Source organism: Gymnoscopelus microlampas, assembly GCF_963454915.1.
Source record: "Gymnoscopelus microlampas genome assembly, chromosome: 8".
Taxonomy (NCBI): Eukaryota; Metazoa; Chordata; class Actinopteri; order Myctophiformes; family Myctophidae; genus Gymnoscopelus; species Gymnoscopelus microlampas.
Genome location: NC_139945.1, coordinates 7,286,336 through 7,301,538, shown reverse-complemented (window position 1 = coordinate 7,301,538; position 15,203 = coordinate 7,286,336). Strand labels below are relative to the sequence as shown.

General features: G+C 41.7%; 1 protein-coding gene across 2 annotated transcripts in view; it reads left to right on the top strand.

Moving 5' to 3' along the window:
- Positions 1 to 15,203, top strand: part of cwf19l2 (CWF19 like cell cycle control factor 2) — a 68,299-nt gene that overhangs the window by 35,153 nt on the left and 17,943 nt on the right. For both annotated transcript variants that reach the window (XM_084064086.1, XM_084064085.1), the window contains exons 11-13: positions 1,147 to 1,248; positions 9,273 to 9,401; positions 12,537 to 12,674. In XM_084064086.1, the coding sequence (XP_083920212.1) occupies positions 1,147 to 1,248; positions 9,273 to 9,401; positions 12,537 to 12,674 (369 nt within the window). The remainder of the gene's footprint in view (positions 1 to 1,146; positions 1,249 to 9,272; positions 9,402 to 12,536; positions 12,675 to 15,203) is intronic.

Below are 15,203 nucleotides of genomic sequence, written 5' to 3'. Positions count from 1 at the left end.
CAATCAATAAAACCGCCCCCTCATCCAATATCAAGGCCCCCCCCCCCCCAATGTTCTCTGAATGCCACCGTTGGGGGTTGTACCGTCCCTGTTTAGAAACACTGATGTAGATTGTCTATTTCAGCAGCAGTTTTCCTACAGTTTAATGGAAACCTACTCACTACTTTTCATTCATACATCCAAACAACTCCGTCCAAACGCCTCCATTTGAAGACAAGTGGAACCTTCTCATCATGACGGCTGCTTCTTTTAACACATTGTGTGGGTCCGGACCGTTTTTGAGAAGCTGTGCGTTATGTGCCATAAACGGTCCGGACCGTTTTTGGCCCATTTTTTAAAAATATATTTTTCCCACGTGGGGCGCTCTAACGAAACTTTGGGATCATCCGAGGAGTCTCTCTAAGAAGGAGAGGCCGGATGTGGATCCATGTAAAAAATGCTTCCGTTCGTCCGCTCCAATGTTAACTCCTTGACTAAAAGCTTAATAACTCCTATTTCTTTTTAACGTGGTGGAAATGAGCCCGTTTTCGATCGGCGATCACTCTGCAATGGAGAAATATTATTGTTCCAGGCGTTAGTCGGGACCCTCCGCCGCCTCGCACGCACGTTTTGTGTACATTCACGTCCGCGCCGGGGCTTCTACAGCACGAAACATATCAGCGTAAGTGGATGGAAGATATGCTGGCACTAGATGTACCCTATTTTAATAAACCTCTGGCACACAATGTGTTAAGTTTAAATACCATAAGGGTTTATCAGGAAGTCTCTCAGGATGGGTCCAGAGCTCACATCAAAGAGATCCATTAGTTTTAACTTTTGATCCATTGATCATCTGCTACAGTATGTGTCCCACTTATGAGTCGATGCCAACTGTACTACTGGGAGCTTTTATAGAGGTTGTAAAAGGACTGTCTCTCATGTGGCACGCACGCACAGACACGCACACACACACACACACACACCCACGCAGCTCTGTTTAACCATCACTGTACCCTTTAATTGTACATAGATTTCTTAGTTTTTATTTGTTTTCTCATGCCAACGAAGCTCCTTTGAATTGACACATCGTGTGTGTGTGTGTGTGTGTGTGTGTGTGTGTGTGTGTGTGTGTGTGTGTGTGTGTGCGCGTGTGCGTGTGCATTTCAGGCTATGGTGGAGAAGCTGAAGTCCCAGTTGGAGGCGGCTAGAAAAGCCAAGGAGGCCAGAGCTGCCAGACAGATGCAGCCGGTAGCAGTGCATACACAACAGGTAGGACCCATGACTGACAGAAATACAGTGTACAGTATTATCGTCGCTGTCGGGCAGAAACCGCTTATCGCCATATTAAAACTTCATTTATTTTTGTAAATCAATGCCCTACTTGATCATACTACAGCGTCACACAAAAGTATTGAAAGTAGCTGATCCGCAAGCTCGAAACGCAGCTCGAAACGCAGCGAGAAGCGATGCGTTTTGATCTTGTAGATCTGCTACTTTGGAATTTAAGTCCTGAAAAGTTAGTTTTGGTCACATGAGGTTTCCACCCGACAGACTATATACTCAGAAATACTCAAGTAAAGTAAAAAATAATAATGCGCGCACACACACACACACACACACACACACACACACACACACACACACACACACACACCAGGTGGAGGCCAGGCGGGCCCAAACATGGTGTTTCTGTTATCTTTTGCTTTTAAAGAGGAATTTGTTTGTTGGACTTTCCCCCCTCGCTGACATCCCAGAGCAGACTAATTGGAAACAAATGTCTTGTAGTGTGTTTACATCTGCACCACGGGTCAACCAGAGTGTGTGTGTGTGTGTGTGTGTGTGTGTGTGTGTGTGTGTGTGTGTGTGTGTGTGTGTGTGTGTGTGTGAGACAGAGCGATAGAGAATCGGTGAGAGAGGAAGAGAGATACAGAAAGAGAAAGAGATACATACAGACAGAGAGAGAGATATAGTGATAGAGGAAGAGAGAGAGAGAGAGTTATGGTTGTGCCCCGACACCCCAGCACTGTATCTTCTTTCACTGGCACAGCTAATGCCTTTTATGGAGAGAGACAGACAGACAGACAGACAGACAGACAGACAGACAGACAGAACGCGTTTTGAGCTTGTAGATCTGTTACTTTATTTTTTTTTGTCTGAAACCCCTTACTTTTCAGGCAATGGAACGAAATCTTTCAGAAAGAGTGAGAATAGCAGCTCTACAAGCGCTGATCGTCGCCATTCACGCGTTTGATTCCCATAGCTAGTGTTCTTCCACTCACGGCTGATCTTAATTAGGGAGACGCTCTTGGACTGCTACTGTACGTTCTTAAATCCAACTCGAGCTGTCGGCCAGACATTACTTGTTTTAAACTTAAACAGTAAATTAAATGTAGTTTCTGAAGACATTGGAGGTTATAAATAAGCAATGCAGCACACCCCCCCCCCCCCTCTCTCTCCTCTTAACCCATGATTATTCTTTGTATATTTGTGCAAAGTTTGGAGACTGCACCACTGTTGTGCCGTGAGAAGGCCAACTCACAAATTGACGACGCGCTACCAATTATCTGGTATATTTGAAAATGTTTCAAATGTAGAAAAAAGAACATCAGAACACATCAGCTGCATACAGTAATTGCCGATACCTATGGCGTCCAAAAAGTCGTATAATGACCAAAAACAAAGCATAAATCTCTTGCGTATAGAATTCACCACACGCCATATGTAATTATGAATTGTTCCAGCAGGAAACTGAACGACCAGAATGTCCCTATTAACTCATTCACTGCCTGAATTATTTCTGGCCGCGTTTGCCCACTGCCAAGATTTTTCATTGAAAAAAAAAAAGTACCCCTGCATTAGAGACAGGCAATTACTGCAGAGAGCTGCAGAATCATTGAGTTTAGCTGCTGCTTTCTCCCATCGATTATGTCTGAGCATACGGCAGTCGGCAGAACGCCCGCCGGCACCGTCTCCTAAAATGTGTTCGGCATGTCTTATCAGGGCCGGCTCGTCTCTTTGAAACGCCTCGTGACCTTGAAGCAGAGACGTCAGTGGATCATGCACGCTGCTCACGCCGTTTCCCCAGCCCTTTGCTGGAAAAGTACATTTTCAGGAGATGTGTGAAGTTTTTAACCCTTTCAATCCGGGAACTCTTCTCTGTCATTTTAGATTTTCTTTGGCTTTTCAAAAAATAGCAGATATACATGCTCATAGCGCGGCACCGAGTGCCGCGCTATGAGCTTGTAGATCTGCAAGTTTTTGAAAAATCTCTTAAGATTTGTGCAAATCTTATATGCTGTATATATTTTTTTAAACTGAATATTTCTAACTGTCAAATGTCTCAACAAATGTCTTCATTTTTCTGAAAAACTATTGTTGCTATATCAGTGGTGCTCAAACTTTTTGTCAGAAATTATATGTTTATGGCCGCCGATCCCCATCAAAATATGTTGTTCCAGGGACCCCCCAGAAGCAGAAATTTGAGTTAGAATGAAACGGGATTGAATGGGTTAAACACAGTTATTACACACTAGACCATACCCGGTGAAGGGCGCAGACGAAAGTAGTTGCAAACTTGGGGTTATTGCACATCCTGTCACGCGGTTTCTCCCCCCCGCGGGTCCCGTCGCGGCACCCCCCGCGGTCACCCCTCCCCATGGGCAACCCCCCCTTTGGCCTTGTTTTCATAGACCTTGCTGCTTATTTCACGCGCGAAACCTGGCAACGTCTGTTGCATTGTTTGACACATAAACGCTAATAAGAAGCTGAGATTTGATGAAATTGAAAAACGGGCTTCACAGTTAAGTTCAGATGGTAATGGTCAATGGCTGTGTGCAAAATCAGAGCAATTGCTCCAGCCACTGAGGAGAACCGGGGAGCTTCACCACTACAGACAGAGGTTACTCAAATTATAGGAGGATGGTTGACAGATGGATGTATCAGTGGGAATAGGATAAGGCCAATTCAACATTCACCAGTAGAGAGCCCTACTTGATCATACAACAGCGTCACACAAAAGCATCAAAAGTAGCAGATCCGCAAGCTGTTTTTGAAATTGAATCCTGAAAAGTTACAGTTTTGGACATATGAGGTTTCCACCCGACAGAGACGATATATGACAAGCAGAAAACAGCTTGCCGGAGTTGCTGGGTTTATTAAGTGATGCTTCGCAACGCATCGATCAGTGTGTTCAGGTTTTGGTACATGGCTGGGTTATCCCTCCCTCCCTTTCTCTACACCAGTGGTTCTCAAACTTTTTCATGTCAAGGACCCCCAAATGGACACTTATAAGCCCGCGGACCCCCATTTGAAAAGATCAAATTTAAGGACCCCCAGTTTGACATGCATTAGGGCTACTGACCTCCATTTAATGGCATTTCTATCTCTGGGACCCCAATTCATGTTGTAAAATCAATGTTAACTTGACTCTGAGAGTGTACAAATGGAACCAAATGGACCCGTTAGGGTCCATTTGGTTCCATTTGTATACTCTCAGAGTTACAGACCCACAAGGGTCCATTTGGTTCCTATCCATCATTTAGCTGGGGACCCCCTGGAACCCCCTCAAGTACCCCTGGGGGTCCCCGGACCCCACTTTGAGAACCAATGCTCTACACCTCTCTGTCTCTGTCTCGCTCTGCCTCGCTATCTCGCTGATCGAGCTCTGGTCTTACATCACACACAACATATCAACCAGATCAACAACATTACAAACTATTTCAATGTATACATTATTATATGAAGGAAAAGAAGGAGGAGGTCCGCAACACTGTTTCAAGCTCCAAGAAACTCTTTTTTAATGCAACGTTTCGACCCTTTAGGTCTTCATCAGGCAAAATTTATATTGTATCTATATAAATTTTGCCTCATGAAGACCTAAAGGGTCGAAACGTTGCATTAAAAAAGAGTTTCTTGGAGCTTGAAACAGTGTTGCGGACCTCCTCCTTCTTTTCCTTGATCACTCCTTGATGTCCAGCACCTGGCCTAAATACAGGCGTGGGATGTGCACACAACCTTCTCTTTGAACTGTTACATTATTATATGACCCAGCCTTGGTTCATCCTACTCATCACCTCTTGTCACTCCTCGTATTGCTGCTAAGACCCCTACCATCACAGAATGATGTCTCTATTCCAACTATTCTCTATTCCAAAACAAGACTCTTTCTTCCTTTTTTCGTTTATTTATTCAGAGAAGCCCATTGAGAGCAAGCTCTCTTGTTCAAAGACGCCCTGATAACAGCATCTAAAACACACACATAATGAAGAACAAAAACAAACATTTGAATCACATTACAACGTCACAGATGCAAATAAACATAGTGTTACATGAAACAGGTGCAGTCACTATGTAGCGTGTCATCAAGAAGCACCCTGAATGTCTCTATTGAGACCAATCGCTCCAGTTTCAGAGAGTCCTGAAGTTTGTTCCACTTGTGTGGAGCATAATAAATGAAAGCAGTCTTTCCTTGTTCACTGCTCTTACGTGGACTGGTATATCTATTGTGTGTTTGTGAACGTGTTGAATGTCCAGTAACCTTTGGTTCTAAAAGTGAGGATAGGTACAAAGGAAGCTTACCTTAAATAAATAAATAAAATACAATGTTGCTCTCTACGAACTGCGAGAGATGGCCAACCCACTTTATCATATAAAATACAGTGATGGGTGTGATAATCATCGCCAGTAATAAAACATAGGGCACTGTGGTAGGCTAATTCAAGAGCCTTCAGTGTGGAGAGTGAAGCATGCATATACAGCACATCACCATAGTCAAATGCATACATTATTAGAGATTGATTAATAGTCTTTCTACTGTCAAAAGAAAAACTGGACCTGTTTCTGTAGAGGAAACCAATCCGTCCTCTTAATTATTTGTTTAGGTTCTCCACATGACTGACATGAAATGTCTTGCAATCCCAGATTTGACCAGCAGGCGATGCCAGCTTCACTATTAGTATGGGAAGCCATTGGCAACCTCTCATTGGCTGGCCTTTAGCCAATAGGGAGAAAAAGGAGAAAGTAACGAGAAAGTGTCGACTAGTTGCAGTTTATTGACAGCATTTCCAAGCTATGAAAATAAAGCAAACAATCAGTAGGTGTCAGGACTTTCTTTCTCTTACGTATCCCCTCGTCTTTGGAATCATCTCCCCATCCACATTCCAGAGTCTAAGCTCACTTGACTTATCCAAAAGTAAACTCAAAACACACCTATTCACATCCAGCCTTTCCCATCATTTAGTCTGCACTGAACGGCACTAAATTACATAGTCATCCAGTTTGTCAGCTTTATCTTCATCTGTATGTATGTACGTGCACATTTTGTACAGCTGTTTGTATGTGTGCACATGTGTGTGTGTGCACGTGTGTGCATTGCTGTCCTCTGTATTTAATTATTGTTTGTTGTTATTGTTTTGGGACACAATTTGTGATATTGGTTTATGAACCAATTCAAATTGAGTGTTGCCTAACAATGCCCGATTTGCCCTGATATCGGGGATCTCCATATATGGGTATGTGACCATATTGGGGCATATTCTGGGCACACAGAAAAGCACAGCCACAAGGCAACTTAAACTTTTATGTTGATGAAATTGTCCATTATTTATTAGCTTGGTACAAGGTACTCATGGTGATAGCTATTTGATTTTGTTGCTGTTGAGTTGTCTGTGTCACTCACCATGGGAAACCAGCTGTGTGTATGTATGGATCCTATTTCTGCATGTAAGTATGTTTGTCCAAAACATATTTGTCCATATGGATAGCCTTGTGTTTGTTTATTGTTCCTGACATACAGCACTGTATATTTACTGGAACTATGGAGTGGGCGCATTATTTAATTCTGACATAATATGTTCTTACATTATGTTGTATGTTATGAGAACGGTCCAAATGTCAAATAAGAACAACAGAATGATGAAAAAAGTTTCCCCCTCTGTCATTCTGTTTGTTGAGGCCATTTCTCAACCACAGAAAGAAGTCACAAGCTATAAAGTAAACAGAGCATGTGTTGACAAAGCTATCGTTCTAGAGTTCTACTTCTCCATTGTCCAAACTCGACTCGGGTCTGACCAAACCTGACGTTACGACATTATGGTTAATTTACAGTAGATATCAACAGGATTATGAAAACCATAGGACGTGTTTTTTCTCTGTCAGACCAGAGGCTTTTTCAACCACAGAGCAGGTCTGCGATCACGGCAGTTTGAGCATAGAGCTGACCGTGTCAATAGCTCTCCGTCAACGATAACGCCACAGAGATAGATCAGCACTCCAGATTGTCGATGTCGGGTGGAAACCTTGTATGTTCAAAACCATTGTTTTTCAGGAAATGGAAAAGAATACCCTGTGTTCCAATATATCCAATATTATGTAGTTATTATTTGGTCACAAGCTCTTGTTAATATTTTTCATTGGTTCAATATTTATAACAGCCGCAGACATACTTAACCACTTTAACTTTAACTTGGGATTTAAATAAATCCCAAATAGCAAAAAATACAAGCTCACGTGTCGTGATGCGACACATTGTGAGCTTGTAGATCGGCTATTTTTGCTACATACATTTTGTGTGACACTGTAGTATGAGGAAGTAGGGCATTCAGAAAAAACATGAGAAGTTTAAATATGGAGATACAAGGTTTCTGCCCAACAATCACAAAATATGAAAAGGTCATGCGCCTTGCTAGTGTACTACTAGGCTCAAGTACACAATGATGAAAGTTGGGTTCATTGTCCCTGTGAGAGGACATTCAGTCCATAGTCTTGTGCAGGCGTTAAATGTACACTTAAGAATGATCCAGAAACATAACAATACTTAACAATGATTCAGTTCATAAAATACATATTGTCACTGTCGTGCAGTAACCTCCATTTTTCATCTTTTAGTTTTTCCATAAATCAATGACCAATTTTCTACGACAAAATGGCTGATCTACAAGCTTCCAATGACTGATATTGTCCTTCTAAAGAATGGGGAGACCTTCATCTAGCCATTACTGTAGTTATTTCATGCATGGACTTAAATATTAAAATAATGAAATAACTAATACAAAAATAAGGTCTCCCCATTCATTAGAAGGTCAATATCAGTCACCAGAAGAAGGTGTTTTCAATGAGACTAACGAGGAGTTTGACGTTGAATGGGTTTACATAGGAAGGGGTTGTCTGATCAAATGTATATCAAATATCTAAATATTGACTTAAGCAACTTTGGAACTGTCTGGGGTGCACTGCAGATATGGATATAGCACTGGTAGATATGAAAATGACCCCAGAAGTGTTTTAAAGTGAAAGTCCCCTTTAACTACTGAAGGGCTTTTCTTCAGCAAAAGCTTTGTCCCTTCTGCCCTACATGCTGAACAACTCTCCACCTCCCATTGAATCACATTGTGTTTATCATGACTGCTGATATCGTCATTGTCGAGTAGAAATCTTGTGTATTTTCCAAAACTGTTACTTTTCAGGAAATGAAAAAAAGAGCCTGTGTTCCAAATGAATCCAATGTAGTTATTATTTAGTCATAATCTCTTTTTAATACTTTTATTTGGTTAAATGTTTATAATCAATCAAACTTTATTACAGCCGAGGCCAATAGGGGACATACAAAACATAAAAAAAACATACAATAAAACATTAATATATAAGACAACTAAAAAGCACAGTAAAACACAACATTATAAAATGCACTTGTACCAGTGCTTCCACATTTGGGAGCGGTATCTTACTGAGCTACCGTTATAAAACCCACAGACACACAGATAGCCACTTTCAACTTAGTGTCCCTAGTTTGGGCATGCCATTATGTGTTTTTTTTATTGTCAACATTTTTCAAAAGTATGAGTTTAGATGTGATGATCATCTATCATCACATTGTGAGCTTGTAGATCAGATATTGTCGCTACTTTGTCCTCATACAACAGGCCATTCATTTATGAAAGTATATGATTAAAACTTGAAATATTGGCAAACAGGGTTTCTGTGAACATGCTATGCTAACTTAGTGTAGTGTCAGTGTAACCTGACTCCGTCAAATGGAAGAAGCTTGCGACACACATTTTGTTTCACAGCCTACTTCCATCTGAGCAGAATTCTTTCAAGCTACTTGGCAGGTGATTGGATGATCCCGCCCCTAGCAGCCGCTGATTGGTTCTAACACGCAGCGGACCGGGCAGCTTTACTCCCTGAGCAATCCCAGACTCCTTCCTGAAATCAAATGCAAATGAGATTTCCGGAGGGAGGGGGGGTTTACCAGGCTAGTGTCAGTGCTGACCTCTGTGTTTTTGTTGGTGTGTCAGGTCCCGGGACGCTCCGAGGAGGACCAGGAAGTGCTGCTGTTCAGAACGGACCAATCGGGTCGCGCCTGGCCCGTCAACGCCCCGTCGGGCCTGCAGGAACCCCACGGGGGTCGACGCAAGAAGAAAATGGTAACGCCCCGCGAGAGAGAGAGAGAGAGAGAGAGAGAGAGAGAGAGAGAGAGAGAGAGAGAGAGAGAGAGAGAGAGAGAGAGAGAGAGAGAGAGAGAGAGAGAGAGAGAGAGAGAGAGAGAGAGAGAGAGAGAGAGAGAGAGAGAGAGAGAGAGAGAGAGAGAGAGAGAGAGAGAGAGAGAGAGAGAGAGAGAGAGAGAGAGAGAGACCCCTTAGCACTTCACTCTACCTGTACTCCTCTTGACACATTTTCTTTCGTTTGATGCTAGCGATCGACCAAGGTATGGCTGCTATCTAAGATATGTCTCCATAGCAGCCATATCTTAGTCAAATCTAAGAAACAAAAACCTGAGAACAAGTGACCAAGATATCATATCTTGGTCACTTGTTCTCAGGTTTTTGTTTCTTAGATACGTTTTTCTCAACCACAAGTGTACAGAATGTGATTTAGATTTAGCATATTATTTAGACAGATCCTATAGGTTCATTGTTTACTTGTTGGCAGTGGTAGAAAGTAACTAAGTACATTTACTTAAGTACTGTACTTAAGTACAATTTTGAGGTATTTGTACTTCACTTGAGTATTTCCAATTTTCAATACTTTTACTTCTACTACACTACATCTCAGAGGCAAATATTGCACTTTTACTACACTACAATTATTTGAAAACTTTAGTTACTAGTTACTTTGTAGATATAAATTATTACATTATAAAACATACATTAACCATTTTAGCCTTATTTTATACCTAGGCTATTTGAAAATAGCCGATCTATAAGCTCACAACGCGTCGCTTTGCGACGCGTTGTGAGCTTGTAGATCTGCTATTTTCAAACATTTTTGTACTTTTACTTTTGGTACTTTAAGTACAATTTGAAACCAATACTTTTGTACTTTTATTCAAGTAAATTCTGAATTCCGAACTTTTACTTGTAATGGAGTACGTATTGATTGAGCAGTATTGATACTTTTACTTAAGTACAACATTTGAGTACTTTTTCCACCACTGCTTGTTGGTATCAAATGACAGGATGTTATTGAGATGGCATGTTGTTTAGAGTACAGATGCTAGGTTCATTGTCTACCTGGTAGCCTAGTTTCTATGAGGCACGACGACACTGTTCTCTCTGCACTCCATTTGTGTGTCTTTTTTGTTTATTGACTAGAGTGCATGGTTACTCAGCTTATTTTGATCTCACATTTGTAAACCACTGAATAAGAGCGTCTGCTACATGCCTACATTGTAAATTGTAGAGAGAAAGACTGGAGAGAGGGAGCGAGAGAGACAGAGAAAAGGTGGTGGGGGAGGATTTGTCTCTGTCTCTGGGTCTCTCGTCTTGCTTCTTGTCATTAGGCATTCATCAGAGTGTGTAATGAGACCAGATCCTCTGACTGTGTGTGTGTGTGTGTGTGTGTGTGTGTGTGTGTGTGTGTGTGTGTGTGTGTGTGTGTGTGTGTGTGTGTGTGTGTGTGTGTGTGTGTGTGTGTGTGTGTGTGTGTGTGTGTGTGTGTGTGTGTGTGTGTGTGTGTGTGTGTGCTGTCTCATCTGGTCTGACAGACATAGCGGGAGTTGATTTAGCCCCATCAGTGGCCACACACACACACACACACACACACACACACACACACACACACACAAAATGCTTGGAACCTACAATATGGAGCTCTTCATCTTTACTCTCTCTGTCTCTCACACTTTTATCAGTTTCCCTTTTTTATTTTAACCGTCTCCTTCTCTCTAACTGGAAAATGCCTGTGTGTGTCTCCCTCTCTCTCTTTCTCCCTTTCTCTCTCTCCCTCCTTGTCTCTCTCTCTGTATGTCTGCCTGCCTGTGTGTGTGTCTGTCTGTCGGTCGGTCGGTCGGTCGGTCTGTCTGTCTCTGTTCTGCCTCCATCTCTCCTCCACCAACCCTCTCTTTTCTCTCATTCCTCTCTCCCCCTTCACACTCACACATTTAAATCATCAAATGTTCGCACATTTTCAAATATGAAAAAAAGCAGAGATCGCAGATCTACAAGCTTACACCGCATCACTTAATGACACGTTGTAGATCAGCTATTTTTGCTATTTAAAAAAATAATTAAGTATTCAATTATTAAATGTGTCAGCAAAGCCTATTTAAGTCATTTGTCATATCTGCCCTGTGCAAGTTTTGATGAAGAAGCCTAAAAGGTAAACTGAAATGTATTTTGTATTTATTTTTTCCAATGTTCAATGCCAAAAACTCAGTCATTTCAAATCAAAATTCAATCAATCACAATTATTTATATGACAACTAATTGTCACCTTACATTTTGTAATCGTGGCAGCCCTACGTATACAGGGTTTAACCCATTACAATGTGTCATTTTAGACATTGGCTATGTAGCAACTATTGGCTATGTAGCAACATTTGGTTTAGAACAGTTGTTCTAAAAAATAGCAGATATACAAGCTCTCAGCGCGTCACTTCGTGCCGTGCTTTGAGCTTTTACACTGCTTTTTTTTTTTTTTTTTTTTTTTTGAAAAATCTTGAAAGTGATTTTCAAGAAGGTCCTGGGTTCGATTCCCGCCAGGGACGCTTTGGGCGCTGGGGGCGTGTCTTCTCCTCCGCGTCATCAGCGCCCATACCCAGGGTGGGGTTGGCGAAAGGGCCTACTCTGTGTGGAGTTTGCATGTTCTCCCCGTGTCTCCTAGGGTAGTTAATACCCTCACAAAAACATGTAGTAATCCTGGTCGCTATACCGCCTCCCCCATGACAGCCGGGGCGCCTGATGGAGGGGAAGGGAACTGGTTGGAATAACGTGTTCCTTCCACGCGCTACGTCCAACCAGGGAAACTCCCCCCTGTCAGGTGACAAGAAGGTCAGTTGGCTCTCATGCACTGAAGGAAGCATGAGCTCGGCCCTGGCCTCCCTGGCTGTGGGGGACTGGTGTAGGGCTGGTGTAGCGCCCAGGATCACTTAGGAAATTGGCACCGGGTGAAAAAAAATGGGTTACAAAAATCGCGGGATAAAAATTATAAAAAAAACGAAAAAGTTTGAGAACTCCTTAGAAGGCATTTGTAGAATCGGCCTCAGGTCTTAATGGGTTAAGTGATGAAGATATTGTAGACCTGATCACCTCTCTCTCTCTCTCTGTGTGTGTGTGCTGCAGATTGAGACCCATGTGGACGGCGAGCGTGTGCGTTACTTCCAGGATGACGACAACGTGGGTCTGAAGGATTTGGTGAGGAGAGAGAAGATGAGCACAGCACAGGACCAGAACGCCCTCTACTCCCGCATGGCCGCCAAGGTAAGACCAGTCTGCTTTTATTTATTTTTTAAGATTTGTTTTTGGGGCTTTTAATTGAGTGCCAGAATTATTTCAGAATTATGTTGTCCCAGTGCCAGTTTTTTTCAAAGTAAAAAAAAAGTGCTTAGGAAGCGAGATACAGCCTGCAAATCTTCAGATAATGATATCTGAAAAATCTTTTTTTTTTTTCTACTTTTTTTTTCAAAAACACGTCAGACACGTCATTGGCACCCAGAGTTCATGTGCAGGGCTGGGCTGAAGCATTGCTGCCCCCCGTTGACAAAACTGTCCGGTGGACGCCTTATAAGTGATAATAAGGCATTGTAAACGTGATAATAAAGCCTTATAAAATGATCATAAAGTCACAAATGACCACTTATAATAACTTATAATCGTAGTATAATGCATTATAATAATGGATTATACTGGTTATGACACATTATAGCAGTGATAATAAAGCAGTATCAATTGATTATAATGGATTATAACTATGAGAATTAATTTGGGATGACATAGCAACCGTTACCAATTTGGCAGCAATTATGAAGTATTATAACACTTGATACTTATAAGTCATTATAAAAGGCCTTATAATGTGTTATGGTTATGGTTATAAAGCATTATGAGCATTTATGAGCTCTTATACATCTGATTATACAGGGTTATGAGCAGATTATAATGCCTTATAAGTATGTTCATGATGCGTTATACACATAGGATGCATAGCAAGTGCTACCGATGGGGAGTGACATGCAGCAAAGGCTGTCGGGATCGGGACTTGAACCCGCGACACTCTGTCAGGCTACACTGAGCAACGAAGGGAGTCCCATTGGTTTCTACAGACCGGTTTTGAAGCCACTTTTTCTGCGAAGTCAAATCCACAATCTTGGAACTTCCGGTCCCGGAAAATCAACCAGAAACGAATGCTATTGGCTGGACGGGCAGCGAGATTATAAAAATGTGATTGAAAATATAAGGTATTAATGAAAATCTTTACTAATATAATCAATTGTAAAGTCTGTCCAAAACCTCATTCACTTGAATGGAGCAGCCAGAAAAAGGAGCCAGCCGGTTAATCTGACGCACGTGCGAATGCACACACACACACACACACACACACTCACTTCATACCGTCAGGTTGGTTGGTTTATGTAGGATGGACACTGTATCCAACATATGGATACTGTAGCAATATGTTCTTTTTAGCAAGTGACACCCCTGCATGATAGACGGGTAGATACATGATGCTTTATGAAACTATGGACAGACGCAGGAACAGTGCAGACACTGCATGGTGTCATTTTGGGTGCCTGTATTCTTCCATCACTTTCCAAAATGTTCTCTCCATGTGAGCATGTTATGGACAGTGTCACTGTGCTTGTACAGTAGGTAATTAATTGTATCCACGTCGGTTTCTAAAGTCGGAGACTTACAATGTAAAATGTACAGATAGTAGCAACATTACAATGAATTGTGAATGCTGTCATTTTGTGACATGATGTACAACTTTTGAGCTGCGATATGAGTAGCATACACAGTATATTGCAAGATGCAGGCTTGGCTCGCTGTTATCTTCATTGTAGCTGCAATATTATTGTCAATGCTGATCATTATATGCTCTATTATATGCTCTAAGTCATTGGTTCTCAAAGTGTGGTCCGGGGACCCCCAGGTGTACTTGAGGGGGTTCCACGGGGTCCCCAGCTAAATGATGGATAGGATACCAAATGGACCCTTATGGGTCTGTAACTCTGAGAGTGTACAAATGGAACCAAATGGACCCTTATGGGTCTGTAACTCTGAGAGTGTACAAATGGAACCAAATGGACCCTTATACAAGCTCACAACGCGTCGCATCGCGACGCGTTGTGAGCTTGTAGATCTGCTATTTTCAAATATTTTAGTACTTTTGGTACTTTAAGTACATTTTGATGCCAATACTTTTGTACTTTTACTTAAGTACATTTTGTATTTTATCGCTGAGGTAAAAAAAACAGTGGTGGAAGCAGTTCTGAACCCGGGTCTCCAGCGCATGAGCCACTGAGCTAATAGAGACTGCGTGCTTGCTCAGGGGAGAAATGTAATTTTGACCTGCAGGTAAAACATTGTCAAAGGTGGTGTCTAACCCACAGTAGACACATGATGTAAATGTCTCAATAGAAGACCAAATACAACCACCCCAATTGTATAAGTTATATTGCATTAACATACTCTACCATACTGATTGGACAAAATAAAAGGTTGTTCACTAAAAGTTACTAGAAGTTACATAATACCGCTTTAAGTAAACGTAGCAAATAAAAGGCCTGTAGATCAGCTATTTTAGAATCGCCCAGGTATAAAATAGGTAGCTAACTAGTGGAGTATAAGTTTGAAGTATCAAAAAAAAACAAAAAAACTAGAGTGTAAATGATTCAGTCTAAATTGTACTTGAGTACAGTACTTGAGTAAATGTACTTAGTTACTTTCCACCACTAATAAAAAACCTAAAGACTGACATGGAATGGTGCCAAACCTGGCAACTGCAGT